Source organism: Scyliorhinus canicula, chromosome 1 (assembly GCF_902713615.1).
Source record: "Scyliorhinus canicula chromosome 1, sScyCan1.1, whole genome shotgun sequence".
Lineage (NCBI taxonomy): Eukaryota > Metazoa > Chordata > Chondrichthyes > Carcharhiniformes > Scyliorhinidae > Scyliorhinus > Scyliorhinus canicula.
The window spans coordinates 207674313-207690545 of NC_052146.1; the positions used below are offsets into that span (position 1 = coordinate 207674313).

The 16233-nt window shown below is 47.8% G+C and overlaps 1 protein-coding gene across 1 annotated transcript in view; it reads left to right on the forward strand.

Annotated features, from left to right (window-relative positions):
• LOC119971323 (SLX4 interacting protein) overlaps positions 1–16233 on the forward strand; it is a 229150-nt gene that overhangs the window by 210027 nt on the left and 2890 nt on the right. The window contains 1 exon segment of the mRNA XM_038806719.1: positions 6806–6912. Coding sequence (XP_038662647.1) covers positions 6806–6912 — 107 coding nt within the window.

Consider the following 16233-nt stretch of genomic DNA (forward strand, 5'->3'; position numbering starts at 1 on the left):
AATTCTAATTATTTTGAAGTTACTAATAAGTTTGCCAGTTGAGCAGAATACCCTACATTTTAAGCCCTGAGACCACTCATATATATCTGAACTCTTGGTTTATGATACTCTGCATATGTTATAGGCATGATACTCTCTTCGTATGTTATAGGTTGAACTCAATAACTGTTGAGTTTGGCTGGCACGTTGCCAGTGGAATTTGCAGGCTAGGTTTTTTTACCTTGGTTTTAGTTACCTTGACATGGTAATTAAGGGGCAATTTAGTGTGGCCAATCCACATATACTGCACATCTTTGGGTTGTTGGGGTGAGACCCATGCAGACATAGAATATACAGTACAGAAGGAGGCCATTTGGCCCATCAAGTCTGCAGCGACCCACTTAAGCCCTCACTTCCATCCTATCCCCGTAACCCAATAACCCTTCCTAACCTTTTTGGTCTCTAAGGGCAATTTATCATGGCCAATCCACCTACCCTGCACGTCTTTGGACTGTGGGAGGAAACTGGAGGACCCGGAGGAAACCCACTCAGACACGGGGATTGGAATGGATTGGATTGGATTTGTTTATTGTCACGTGTACCGAGGTACAGTGAAAAGTATTTTTCTGCAAGCAGCTCAACAGATCATTCAGTACATGGAAGAAAAGGGAATTAAACAAAATTCAAGAAAATACATGAGAATACATAATAGGGCAACACAAGATATACAATGTAACTACATAAGCATTGGCATCGGTTGAAGCATACAGGGTGTAGTGTTAATGAGGTCAGTCAATAAGAGGGTCATTTAGGAGTCTGGTGACAGTGGGGAAGAAGCTGTTTTTGAGTCTGTTCGTGCGCGTTCTCAGACTTCTGAATCTCCTGCCCGATGGAAGAAGTTGGAAAAGTGAGTAAGCCGGGTGGGAGGGATCCTTGATTATGCTGCCCCCTTTCCCCCCGGCAGCGGGAGGTGTAGATGGAGTCCACGGATGGATGGATCGTGCGATGGACTGGGCGGTATTCACGACTCTCTGAAGTTCCTTGCGGTCCTGGGCCGAGCAGTTGCCATACCAGGCTGTGATGCAGCCCGATAGGATGCTTTCTATAGTGCATCTGTAAAAGTTGGTAAGGGTTAATGTGGACATGCCGAATTTCCTTAGTTTCCTGAGGAAGTATAGGCGCTGTTGTGCTTTCTTGGTGATAGCGTCGACGTGAGTGGACCAGGACAGATTTTTGGTGATGTGCACCCCTAGGAATTTGGAACTGCTAACCATCTCCACCTCGGCCCCGTTGATGCTGACAGGGGTGTGTACAGTACTTTGCTCCCTGAAGTCGATGACCAGCTCTTTAGTTTTGCTGGCATTGAGGGAGAGATTGTTGTCGTTACACCATTCCACTAGGTTCTCTATCTCCCTCCTGTATTCGGACTCGTCATTATTCGAGATCCGGCCCACTATGGTCGTATCGTCAGCAAACTTGTAGATGGAGTTGGAACCAAGTTTTGCCACGCAGTCGTGTGTGTACAGGGAGTAGAGTAGGGGGCTAAGTACGCAGCCTTGCGGGGCACCGGTATTGAGGACTATTGTGGAGGAGGTGTTGGTGTTCATGCCTACTGATTGTGGTCTGTTGGTCAGAAAGTCAAGGATCCAGTTGCAGAGTGGAGAGCCAAGTCCTAGGTTTTGGAGCTTTGATATGAGCTTGGCTGGGATTATGGTGTTGAAGGCGGAGCTGTAGTCAATAAATAGGAGTCTGATGTAGGAGTCCTTGTTTTCGAGATGCTCTAGGGATGAGTGTAGGGCCAGGGAAATGGCGTCTGATGTGGACCGGTTGCGACGGTATGTGAATTGAAGTGGGTCAAGGTGTTCCGGGAGTATGGAGGTGATGCACTTCATGATCAGCCTCTCGAAGCACTTCATTACAACTGACGCTAGGGCCACCGGGCGGTAGTCATTGAGGCATGTTGCCTGGTTCTTCTTTGGTACCGGTATGATGGTGGTCTTCTTGAAGCAGGTGGGGACCTCGGAGTGGAGTAGGGATAGGTTAAAGATGTCTGTGAATACCTCTGCCAGCTGGTATGCGCAGGCTCTGAGTGCACGACCAGGGATCCCGTCCGGGCCCATTGCCTTCCGTGGGTTCATTTTCAGGAATGCCGATCTGACTTCGGAAACTGTGATGGTGGGTATGGGTGAATTATGGGCTGCTGGGGCACTCGAGAGCAGATTGTTGGTTACCTGCTCAAACCGAGCATAGAATGCATTAAGTTCATCGGGGAGGGGTGCGCTGCTGCCAGAGATACTGATCGGCTTCGCTTTGTAGCCCATGCAGTAGGTCGCCATGGTCACCACATCCAAGTACCAGGAGGAGTTGATGAGGAGGCAAACCCCTCCACCCTTCGCTTTGCCTGAAGATGCCATGCGGTCTGCCCGGTGAATAGAGAAGCCTTCAGGTTGTATGGCACAGTCCGGTGAGGCGGGGGTGAGCCATGTCTCTGTGAAACAGAGCACACAGCAGTCTCTTACTTCCCTCTGAGAGGTAAGTCTGGCATTAAGTTCATCCAGCTTGTTTTCAATCGCTTGGACTTTTGCCAGGAGTAGGCTGGGGAGAGGGGTCTTGAAACCACGTTGCTTCAGTCTAACCTGCAGACCGCTGCGTTTCCCTCGCTTCCTCGGTCGGCAGCTGCTGCTGGATGATCCTGGGATCCGATGGGAGACGTCAGCCCTTGTGGAAGGTAGGTGGTTGCGTCTGGCGGGGTCCAGGGCGCTGTTTACGTTTCCGGGGTGGCGTCTGGCAGGGGCCCGGGCGCTGGTTGAGGTAGAGGGGTTGCTGGGGGGGGCGAGTTTGCGATCCGGATGGGTCCCGGCGTTCTGCGGACGCGGGAATACCTTGCAGCGTGTTCGGGTCCTCGCGCGCAGTCTCCGTTGTTTCTGGGGTCCTGAGTCCTGGGCAGGGGCTTCCTGGGGCAGGTAGGGCTAGGTCCCATGGTCTGTTCCCTCCCTGGGCGCTCCTGGGGTCGGATCTTGAAGTCGGCACGGTGGGGCCTCCATGTGGATTTTTCTTTCTTCCATCACCAGGTAGGTCGGGTTGCTGGGCGGGCCTCTCCGGGTCGGGTCGCTGGGCGGGTCTCTCGGGGTCGCGTTGGGCCGGGTCTTGCCGTCGGGGATCGGGTCGGGAGCTCTGGGGACTAGGCCGGGCGATCCGGGGGCTGGCGTTGGTAGTTAGGCCGGGTTTGGAGCTCCAAGGCCCGGGTCGGCTCCAAATCGAGGTCGGGGCTTCACTTCCGGTTGGGAGAATGTGCAGACTCCGCACAGACAGTGACCCAGCAGGGAATCGAACCTGGGACCCTGGCGCTGTGAAGCCACAATACTGTCCAGTTGTGCTACCGTGCTGCCCAAATGGGGAGAATGTGCAAACTCCACACGGACTGTGACCCGGGGCCAGGATCAAACCCGGAACCAAGGCGCCATGAGGCAGCAGTGCTAGCCAGATCACCACCGTGCTACACCACTGAAGCAATTTTAACTAATTCTGTCGTGTAAAGTATTGTCAAGAAATGAAGTGGTTTATAAAGATATTTGTGCTGTAATTTGTGCTATCATAAAGGACAGATGGTGCAAGTGACACTAATGGATTTCCATGATGTGGAGATGCCGGCGTTGGACTGGGGTGAGCACAGTAAGAAGTCTTACAACACCAGGTTAAAGTCCAACAGGTTTGTTTCAAACACGAGCTTTCGGAGCACGGCTCCAGGAAGATCGCGCATATAGACACTGACATTTCTTATAAATAAATAAAAGAAGGAGCCGTGCTCCGAAAGCTCGTGTTTGAAACAAACCTGTTGGACTTTAACCTGGTGTTGTAAGACTTCTTACTAATGGATTTGGCATTAGTGAATGACTTTAATTACTGTATTATAGAATCATAGAATCTACAGTGTAGAAGGAGGCCATTTGGCCCATCGAGTCTGCACTGGCCCTTGGAAAGAGCACCCACACATCCACCCTATCCTACTAACCCCACCTAACCTTTTTGGAAACTCAGGGCAATTTAGCATGGCTAATCCACCTACCTTGCACATCTTCAGACTGTGGGAGGAAACCCATGCAGACACAGGGAGAAAGTGCAAACTCCGCACAGACATTGACCCAAGACGGGAATCGAACCTGGACCCGAGCTGTGAAACAACTGTGCTAAACGTTCCCCCAAGAGTCTAAGCATTTTAGAGCAAAAATTGCCTTTTTTCAGTTTCTTCAATAAATTGTAAAACCATAGATCTAGCTGGGATGTGAGCAACATTCAAGATTCATACAAAATGTTTCTTATAATATTAAATATAAGTTACTGTGATGGAGAACTATATGGTCTAAAAATAGCTCCGAACCACTGAATTATCAGATCTAATATTAACCACAGATTGCAATATTTTTATCATCGGAAGTTAAAACTTGGTTATTTTAAGCACAACAATGCATTCCTTTTGATCAACAAACATCTGGGGCTATCATTGTGTCCCATTTCTTGTCTTTTGAAAGCTGCTTAATTGATGCTTACAGGAAGAATTGCTGCGTCAGATTTAGTTTACCATCACAAAAGTTTCCAAAAGAGTTTGTGGTGTTCTAGTTGAAGCAGTTGCAAAGATTCTGACTTCATTTATACCACCCCTATTCTAAATAGAGACTGATTAAGTTTGAGAACATTGAGGAAAATCACAAGAAATACATCCGTATTAGCTCAGTGATTGCTTGGACTTACATTCTGTGTCATGTCCTTTGGCTTTCCTTACAACAGCTTCCCTTTGTGGCTTATTTCCAGCCTGAGGGAGTTTACATAATTCTTTCAGTAGAATTTTCAGCAGTTCCCACAGTGTCTTTCAGTATCGAGGGCTGACTCATACTTGAGTCTTTTAATTGAACAATTCTGCATCTATTTTGTGTGTTCGTTTCATGTTTTGTTTTGTTTTAAAACTACTCTGGGGAATGGGGAGAGAGAAATATTCACTTATGACCTGCCCAAACTGTGATCACTTGTTTTAAGAACTCGTGTTTGTTCACCCTTTCAGGACTGTAAAAGCAATTCTACACAAAAATAACCTGCCACAAGATTTATTGTTAATTCCAGGATTACTAGGAGTGAAGAAACAGTGCTGTGCATTTCTTTCATTTATAATATTTAGTATCAGTAATGTATAGGAAACACAATTTTCATTTTCTAAATAAGAAATATGTTTTGGTAGACAAATTCTGGAAAATAGAGGTTGTGAATTAAAATTACCATTTTCATTAAAGTGTGGGAGGTTTTGGGAAACATATTTTGTATTAGCGCAGTTGTTACATTCTGCTTATGGTATCATACACAGAAATATACAGGGATAGATAGTATAACAAACAATATATTATAATGTGTTCACAACCAGTGACCCATTGCACGACAGGCAAACAATAAACTTTGATGTGTTTTACTGACTTGGTTGCACCGTATATTTGTTATATTGGTTATGCCTTGCATATCCTAAGAATTACCATCACTTTTGTAATATTTAAATGTTATTAAGTTTTCAGTGATTAAGTATGGGTACACTCTTCTCTGGAGGCAGTGATACTTGACAGCAATGTGGCGAGATATGCATTGTTTCTTTGTTGTGTTGCTATGTAGTTCTTTTCTGGCCCTGTAAGATATGCTGTCGCTCTGGTCAGGCCATTACCACATACACTACTAATAGAATCAATGTTTCCTCCATTTTGCAGGATTACATTAATAGAGCATGAACTGTCTCAATCCACTTTTGAATGGGCACAGATTGGCAGCACAAACCTTTTCTTAATTTGATGCTAATTGGCACTAAATTATACACTAAATTATACAGACCTTATACACCATATATGGTGTTAGAAAAAGTTTTGGAATGTTGTTTTGAGATTGAGGCAGAGTGGACATGCCTAACTTTGTTCTGCATAAATCCAGTGATTTATCACAGTATGTTTACCCAAACATCAAACAAATTGTGCGTAAAATTTTGAGAATGTGTGTTGAAAGTTAAAACTATAGTTACTGTTGAAATGTGCAATTGTGCCTTCGAAGATACCTGAATAGAATTGGTTTTAAATCTGCTCCTGACAATAAACTTGCTTGTTAAATTGTTTCTTCTCAAATAATAGGAAAGTGAACATTGGGATCAGCTGCATTGTTCTACTGTATCAGCTGGAGCTGTGGTGTGGCATGCTGCCAAATAAAGCTGATTCAGAACAGTAGAACCGGTGCATTGCAGCTGATACTTAAACTTGATCCCAGCTCAGTTTATTTTATTAACTATCTATAAAAATGCACCTTCACAGACGTCATTAGTGAACACGAGGTAGTTATGAATAAGAATTGCCTCATGGATGTAGCTCGCCCTCAAAATGTCTGCCTGGGAGCCTTTCTCACCATGGGCTGATTCCCCACTCTGAGTCTCGATTGGTCATCCATGCCAGGTGATCCTTACTCTGCTATGTTGCCCTTAAAGGGACAATCATCGCACTATTTCAAAAGATGAAATGCAAAGAATGAGCTGATTGAATCCCTATTAAAGTCATTATGTTAGCTTTCCAAAAGGACAAAAGTGTGTTTCAGGAATGATTGGATTTATAAACGGTCTTCTACTCTATGTTTGTTGATAACACCGGATTCTAAAACACAAGCTCCAAAATGTGATTTCAAATGGAAAGTGTTCCATTTTCCAGTTAGTGGTAATATCCTTCCTCTTGATGAGTGCATCAAGTAATAATACAGAATAAGAATATTTGTATGTAAGCGTACCTACCTTTAATGAGATACTGCATTTTTTTAACAGGGTGCTGAGCGTGGAGCCTCAGAGTACTTTACTGGGGATTCAGAAATGAAAGGGCTTTGTGATATCTCTATTTCAATACAGAAGAAGAAAGAAGCTTTGAGACACATGTATGTATTACTACGTAATTAGACTGAAGCGTTTACTCCTTATCTATAATATGAAAAGTCTTAAATCTGACTGTGTTACAGACTTTACTAAAAGGAAAGCTGCATTTATGCAATTTTTGAAGAGTGTTATTAACTGTTATTTTAGAGTTCCAGCCCGCCAATGGTAGGCATTGTCGGGGGTAGGATGGGAACATTTGGAGAGCAGACAAAAGTCAATTGAAGCTAATGGCGGGACTGGAAAACCCTGGCCAGTAAAATACAAACATATGCTGACCTCTCGCTAGCAGGCACATCTTAGGCCTCAACTTTATGCCTTGGTAAAAGTTTATTGGAGTTTAACTTTTCTTCCTTCCTGCATCTCACAATGTATCAGTGTAAACTTTTTTATATTTTTTTACGGTAGCATGGTGGTTAGCATCAATGCTTCACAGCTCCAGGGTCCCAGGTTCGATTCCCGGCTGGGTCACTGTCTGTGTGGAGTCTGCACGTCCTCCCCGTGTGTGCGTGGGTTTCCTCCGGGTGCTCCGGTTTCCTCCCACAGTCCAAAGATGTGCGGGTTAGGTGGATTGGCCATGCTAAATTGCCCGTAGTGTAAGGTTAATGGGGGGATTGTTGGGTTACGGGTATACGGGTTACGTGGGTTTAAGTAGGGTGATCATTGCTCGGCGCAACATTGAGGGCCGAAGGGCCTGTTCTGTGCTGTAATGTTCTATGTTCTATATATTTTTCCATCACTCTACCGAGCCGTAACATTTTATACAGATAATACAATGGTGTTTGTCAGTCTCATCGACTATTTCATTCCTTGAGAGATGATACTTAAACCATAACAACTATTTTTTAAGCACTTTTAGCATAGACAATTGTCCAAAAGCATTTCACAGGCATAATCAGAAAAAATATACCATCTAAAGGAGATACTGGGGGGTAATTAAAATATTGATCAAATAGATAGGGTTTTAAGGAAGGTCTTGGAGGAGGAGAGTGTGGTGGTGGAGTTTCAGAACAATCCAGTATTAGACAAAAATAAACTGAGTTGCAACCCTTCTGTTACTCACCTGGAGTCACCATGGTTACAAAATAAATATGCCCATTTAACAGAGGGGATTAATTGGAAATGTGTTTTGTCCATTGTGGTGCTGGGAGTTAATGGTAACGTAGACTTTGATTGTTCCTCTGTGAAATGCTTTGGAAATTAGTGGTTGGAGTATTCTTGAACATGTGCAGAAATTCCTTTAAAGTCCTCTTGCCATTATTCCTGATGCCTATCATTTAGAAACTGAAGAAGAAGTAGTCATCCTGCTGGTTTCTCGCTTCCCAAACATTTCCAGATGAAGCTCTAAATTCATATATCCTTCATTTGCACCAGTGACTGCTATAGATCATAGGTCACTATCTTTGAAGGGTTAATTTTGACTCTAATCTCAGTTGCAAGTGAGAAAGTTATACATTCTAATGGCAAAGGTACCATTATCTTATCTAGATTGAATTTAGACTAGTGATTAATTAGTGTGTCATGTTTTGACATTTTTGATATGTTTTTCTTCATGGAAAGGATGCAGAAAGGATGAGTAATGGCAAAGTGTTCATTTAGATTGTTTTCCAATGTTTGAAATCCTCCTCCACATGAACCTGCTGTTTAATTAATATTAATTAACCAGACCTGTACTTAATTTCTTATGCTGATTGTGGATGATTAGGAAATCATTATCTGAGGCATTGACACCATGGTAGGTTAAAATGTTCTGTCCTGTTGAGTTTTGCACAGAACTATTTTCAATTGAGATAGCAGGCTTAATTAGCTGCTCTTTAAGCCAACTCCCAGATAAGAGGAGGGGCTGGGAACCAAGCCTCAACTTCCTGTAGATGTGGAAGACGGAGGACAAAAACTCGTTGAGAGGGCGGTTGATAAAGTCTGCTAAGAGAGACCAAGCAAGTTACCTCAAGCAGTCATTTTCAAACTCACCCCGCGGGCGTAGAGCGATCGGTCGTGGCGTCCCAATCGCGGGAATAAGTGCCCAATGGCCGTGACCGGCTTTTTAAAAATGCCAACCGCGACCGCTTTCAAGGATGTCGGCTGTCCCACGCATGCGTGCACCTTGGCCGGATGTACCATTATGCAGGCTGGGAGCCCACCTCTACTGTACATCAGCGCGCTGTCCCAGGAGCAGATTTTTATTTTTTAATCAATTGAGTCGTCCCGCCTGGAGCAGCAGGAGAGAGCAGGTCACGCGACATCATGTGCTCTGGGCGTGAAAGTACTGAGGAGAGCTTCCTCCATTTTGTAGCTGCCAGCAACAGGACTATGTGAAGAACTGAAGGTGGATTTTTTTGGACTAAGGAAGAGAGGGCCAGAGACACAAACAGGCCAGGATCTTACAAGTGAATCTGCTGGAGAGAGTTTCGCAGAGTCCTCAGCAGGACAAAGCAGTACTGGTGTAAGCTCCAGGTCCTCTGATGAACAACCCATACAGAAATGTAACATCGAATAACAAAGCAAGTGAGATCATGAGGACCAAACAGGCTCACCTGTTGCTTTAAAGATAAGCAAAATGGTGGGTCGTGAAGGTCAGCCGGAGTGGGTGGTCGGCCAGCGTGGGTCCCGAAGGTCGGCCGGTTGGTAAAAATGTATCCCCAGAAAAGAAGTTTGAAAAACACTGACGTAAAGAAAAGGCTCTTTTGCACTTCATCTAATTTAACATTGACTGACTACAAGCGAATATATTCAGCCTACCAATTTAGATAGGGGGCTGGATTCTCCGATTTTGGGCTATGTCCCCATGCTGGCGTGGGAACGGTGGCGTTTTACACCAGAAAAAAATGCGTTAAACAGCCACTGATTCCCTGTTTTTGCTGGGGACCAGCAGGACGACAGCGTAGAGCACCCTGCCCTAGCTGCCGATACGCCCTGTAGAATTGCCAGGTCCGTGATCGCGCATGCGAATGGCAGCGGCCGAGTCATGCAACATGGCACCGGCCTCTCACAGACCCAGCCCGCAAAATAGTTCCTTCGGCTGGCTTGCTTGGGGCGGACAGGGTGAGTGATCAGCCCCATGCCCCTTGCACCATCCCCCCATGCAGCCCCCACCCCCCCATGCAGCCCCCACCAGACAGACCGGTAGGTAGTGCTGGGAGCGGGTGGTAGCCCCAAAGGCTAATCAGTGGGCCATCACCCAGCCCCTGGCACCAACTCTCCCATTTACCCGTAACACCCCCTGCCTCCAACTGCAGACCAAACCTGTGCCTCCTCACCGCTGCTGAGTGGAGGGCACTGGACCTGGCCAGTGGGGCTAGAAAGTGGGCAGTCGTCACGGAGGAACCAGCATCAGGGAAGCAAAGTGAGCCGCTGATGGAATGCTATGGCACATGTGGCACTGCACAGCCCCCGCTGATCTCCCCCTCGCCACCCGCAATCTAATTATGCTTCTTGTTGTATATCTTACAGGATCGTCTGGCGACGAGACGGGCCTATCCAGCATCCCCGTCCTCAACCCCAAGACTTATCCAGTGGCAAGGTGGGACTTGTTGCATCGCGAACCCCCCACTTCAGCTCCGTTAAAACCCTGGGGACACATTCAAGGGCAACACTGACTGCACGGCATTACTGTCACCAAGATCCTCCACCCATCCCAGACACCCTCACCTCAGTTGGGCATGTTCGTGAAGAGACTCCTGGGACACTATCTGTTGAACACCACACACATGCTCTGGTTCATCAGGTGGAGGTAGGAACCCCCGAGGGGAGGACGGTCAGAGGGAGACCCAACCCCAGGGACTAGCTGCCGTCCAGATGGGTCTTGGGGAAATAGCGGTCCCACCATGCTGGAGCTGCAGACAGAGAGCCAGAGACTACATGAGCGGTTGTCCGCAACCATCCAGCGGCAGCAGCTGCAGTTGGAGGAGTCCAACCGCCTGCAGGGACAGATGGCGGTGGCGACAATGTGTGCCACCCAGGCCAACACCGCACGGGTGACATCCGTAGTGGAGCCATTGGGGGAGAGTGTATCGGCTGTGGGTCTAGATGTTCAAGGCCTGGGCACTCTGTGTGGGCGAAAGCCGAGGCATAGAACAGGGCAGCCCTGTCGGATGCAGCCATGCACCATGGCCACCTGGACATTGCAGTTGCACTCCAGAGCTTCCTCAAGTCACAACGGGCCATGGCTGCAGGCACGACGGTGTTGGCCTGGCGTGGGTTGACCTGAGCAAGTCACAGAGGGACCTGGTATGATCACTGAATGACGTGGCACAGTCCCAAAGGAACATGGCACAGTCCCTGTGCTCTGTGGCCACGAGCATTGAAACCCTGGTCGAGACTAGAGCTGGCCTCCAGGACTGGTAGTTCCAGGTGACGAGGGAGCCCCCGGACCTTGCTCAAGCTGCACCCACATCTGAGGAGTAGCCCAGGGGCCATCGGGCACCCTGAGGGAGAAGGAGGTGCTGTTTGGCCATCCGGTTACCCCTGCAGGGAACATGCCGGAACACCGCAACACCTTTGAATACCCTCTCCTGTCCCTGGCACATCTGATGGGCAGCGGGCAGACATTGGTGACAGCATGCTACCTGGGACACCCGAACGATGGCCCGGTCGCTCCAGGAGTCAGCCACTAAAGGGGACCAAGGTCACAGGGCGGGATTCGCAGCAGGCAGCCTCCATTCCTGATGTACCACCTGGGGAACCACCTAGATGGAGCGTTAGAGCCCATAAGGCCAGAAAGCTAAACACCATTTAAGTTGGCACGGGTGAAGCGGATAGGACAGTATAGGGTCAAAGGCACAGAGTATATATAATCACAATAAATACCTCAGAACACTAACATTCTGACTGGCCTCGGAGCTCTGTCTGCCGGATATGAGGGTTGGGTTGGGCTGGGATTGTGTGCCGGGTGGGGGAGGTGGGAGACCGCTGGTGGGGGGAGCTGGTGTCGAAGGTGGGCACAAGACAGGGCCTCCAGAGCAGCCATCACACAGTGCCCTGTGTCTCCCACACCACGGGGTATTGGGGGGGGGGGGGGGGGGGGGGGGGGGGGGGTATAGAGAGGAATGCAGGGGAGTGCGACAGGATGATAGGACTGCCAGTGGCCAGGCTCCCTAGGTGGTGAACCTGGAGGCGATTAGATTGTCCTGTGCACGATGGCCGAAGTGCCACATGTTGTGCAGCCTCCTATAGCTGCCCGGGCCCCATCCCCTGCCCATCTTGGCCTCCTATGCATCCTCCTTGCCCGGACAAGGGCTGCTACTTGTCCTCCTCCTCCAGCACGTCGCGCCTCTGCTACACGATATTGTGAAGGACGCAGCAGGCCACCACGATGTATGAGATTCTCCTAGCGCTCTACTGGAGGGCCTCTACAGAGCGCTCCAGGCACCTGGATCACATCTTGAGCACACCGATGTACCGCTTGATCACATCCCTGGTTGCTGCATGGACATCATTGTAACGGTTCTCTAATGTGGCCTTCAGGTAGGCATCGTCAGCCACGACCGCAGTGGATAACCCCTGTCGCCCAGGGGCCAACCCTTCGCCCGGTGGTGTCAGGAACTGTCGAGTGTGCCAGGATCAAGTATTGCAGACATGCATGATGTGTATCTCGAGGTCACACACCAGCTCCACATTCACAGAGTGGAGCCCCTTTCAGTTCATGAAGACCATCCCCTCATACGGTGGTGCTCATAGGAGGACATGCGTTCTGTCGATCACCCCTGGACCTGGGACATCCCGGCGATGGCAGCGAATCCCATTGCCCGGACAACCTGGTGGACTAGGTCCATGCCGAAGATAATGTATTGTGCCAACCGGGCATACAGAGCTTCTGTTCCGGCGCAGATGCACCTGTGCACCGAGATTTGCGAGATCCCAGACAGGTCACCACTTGATGGCTGGAAGGACCCCATGACGTAAAGGTTCAGGGTGAACATTACCTTGACGGCCACAAGGAGCGGGTGCCCACAATCATCCCTCCTCCCCCCCCCCCCCCCCCCCCCCAATGCCAGATGCACCATAATCTGGTGCACGGTCCCACTGCTCAGATGGAGTCTTCGGATCCGACAGGTCCTTGAATGATTGGCACTGCCGATATATACGAGGCATGCTGCACACCTCCTTACCACCTCCTCAGCCTGTTGGGCAGTCATCTCTTCATCTTAACTGGCTGGCCCCTGTTCCTCTGGGGAAACCTCAGATTCTGCAGGGTCCTCTGAACAGCTCCTGCTCGTAAGCCTCAGTGTATCTGCCAAGGCTGCGACAGCTAGGATGATGGCAACCTTGCCTGGTTCGATGCCGAAATCCATTGTCTGCAGGGGGTAAAGTGCAGACATGTTAGCGTGGTGGGTACCCCCATGCCCAACAGGCTACACGATGGACCTGGCCGGCATTGCGGCACCTGTCGCCTCCCACTCATACCCGGCTGTTCCCCCTGGCACTATGCCCTCCGCACCATACCCCTGGCCCCGGCACCCGTACCTGCCGGCAGGGGTATGGATGGTTGGCCTTACACCTGCTCTGCTGCCCCTGTCCAGCACCCTCCTATGGGATCTACTGTGTGCGTCCTCCTTGGGGAGGCCACGTGAGGCAGCGTATTGCTGAAGGCTCCGAGAATACCGGCACAGGCCTGCTAATGATATGCCACGGCATTTACTGTACAATTTGCATGGCCACACTGACGTGTGACATAGAACTCATTTGTGCCACTGTTGAGCGGCTGGAGCATGGCATTCCGTTTGGCAACCAGCAACGGCCACGATTTCTGGCTGACGCGTAATTCTCCGTCCTGTTGTGTTTCCTGATTCTGCCCGTGGCCGATGGAGAATCCCAACCGCTGTCTTTGGTTCTGATCAACATGGCAGTCCTTTTATTTCATTTATCAGGATATACTGTTGCAAATTGCACAGTAGTTAACTCTTAAACATGAGACTCTTAGAAACGCCCAGCACACAAAAGAATATATTTGGTAAAACCGTAAACCAGTCATGATCTGCTTCCTCTGTGCCCAGAAGTTTGACAAATTCTGTAACGGCATTTTCACATGTGCAAAGTATCCACTTATCAAACTGACCTGTATACCAAAATCCTAGCATCTTGTTTATCATGTTAAGTGGTGTAATAACAGTGTAGTTGGAGGTAGTAGTAATCATTGAATTCTGACAGTACAGAAGGAGGCCCATTGAATCTGCACAGCCCTATGAAAGAGCACCCAACCAGGCCCCCGTCCCACCCAATCCTCCCCCCGTCCCACCCAATGACCGCATCCTTGGACACTAAGTGGCAATTTAGTATGGCCAATCCACATAACCTGCATATATTTGGGCTGTGGGAGAAAGCAAGAGCACCTGGAGGAAGACACACAGAATAGGGGAGACCATGCAAACTCCCACATAGTCACCCAAGGCTGGAATTGAACCCAGGTCCCTGGTGCTGGTGATGCAGCAGCGCTAGCCACTGTGCCACCCATAATAGTAATGGGAATCAATATTGCATTAAATTTAATAGGTATTTGCTGGGAACAGAAGACTTGAAGAAACTGTTGGTGTATTATTGTACAGTCTCTGGTTTCCTTCAACCAAAAAATAAGTTGGTGGTTTTCTGTAGCTCAATCTATGACACAGAAACCCAGTATTACATTCTTGACCATCTCTCTTCCCTTTAAAATGATTGCCACTTCCACCTTTTTTTTTTTTAAAAAGCTACAATCTAAATCAGATTTTTCCAATGTCACAGCACTGGCTGCCCTGGTCAAAGCCTTGAATGATGTCCTCGGTGATATTGACTGTGTTGAGTTTCCCCTCTTTATCTTCCTCTATCTTTTCACAATGTAGATCAGTGTTCTTCAAACTTTTTTTCCAGGGACCCATTTTTACCAACCGGCCAACTTTCGGGACCCGATCTGCGTGACCCACCATTTTCTCTTATCTTGTTTGCTGCTGACAAAAATGGAGGAAATGGTTTTATGTCCCTTTGGCCCTCGTACACGCTCCTCCAATGGAACCTGTTGGATGAAGGTGAAGCCTTCTGGTGTCGGAAAGTATGGAGTCTCCATCTGTCCAAAGTTCTGCATATTTTTCTTGTAAATTTTTATCAAATAAACCCCCCACCCCCGAACTTGTAAAAAAAAATACAATGAGTAAAATAAATGAAAATGAATGAAACCCCCCGGAACTTGTAAAAACAAAAAAATGAATAAATTAAATGAATAAAATAATGAATAAAAACCACTACAGAACTTGTAAAACAAGAAGTTGCAACAGTTTTTTAAAAATAGTGGCCGCACTGCGCATGTGTGCCCAATTATCGGCGCTCATGCGCATTCTGCGAACATGTAAAAAAAAAAGTCGGCCACATTGCGCATGCGTGCACGACTATCGGCATGCATGCACAATGCGGCCAAATTTTTAAAACATGTTCGCAGAATACGCATGCACGCTGATCATCGTGCGCGCATGTGCAATGTGGCCGACTTTTTTTTAAAACATGTTCGTGGCCCCTTGCAGCCGGAGTTATTAAAAGCCCCCGACTTTGAAAAACACTGATGTCGATCACTTCTCCACCATTGTCCAGTTTAAGATCCTCATTGGACCCATTCCTACCTATCTGGATGCAGTCAATGTATAGCTTATAATTCCTTCTCATTCCTCCCTTGCACTGCCTTCTTAGGAGTCCCTGAAGAATTTCTTTGGCCCCTCCTTTTCCTTATCTATATACTATAAAAACAATCAAATAACTGAAGACATGGTTTGCGATGCTGGTCACAAACTCAGCTGGAGTTAAAAAGAATTATCGGTGATCTGATTAAAATATGTAAGATGCTGAAGGGGCTTGACAGAGTAAATGCTTAGAGGATGTTTCCCCGACCGGGGGGGGGGGGGGGGGGGGGGGGGGGGGGGGCATTTAGAACTGGGACGCAGTTTTAAAATATATTTCCCATAAGATGGAGATGAGATGAGGGTTGTTAGATTTCGGCATTCTCTTCCACAGAGAGCAGTGAAGGCTGGGTCTTTGAGTATATTCAAGGCTGGGTTAGACAGATTTGATCAATAGGGAGTCAAAGGTTCGGGGGGGTAAGCAGGAAAGTGAAGTCTACCATCGAATATGCCGTGCTCTTATTGAGTGGTGGAGCAGTTCAATGGGCCAGATAGTCTACTCCTGGTCCTATTTCTTAGTTCATGTGAATCCATTTGTTATGGACCAGGGTTTAGAGAACCCAAGTGTATCATGGAGTTCACCTGACCCACAACTTCTAATAGATTGTGGTATGGGGAGCACACGGCCCACTCTACAGGTGTGGTACAGCAGAAATGGAAACTTATTTTTTAAAGCAAAACAATGTTTAT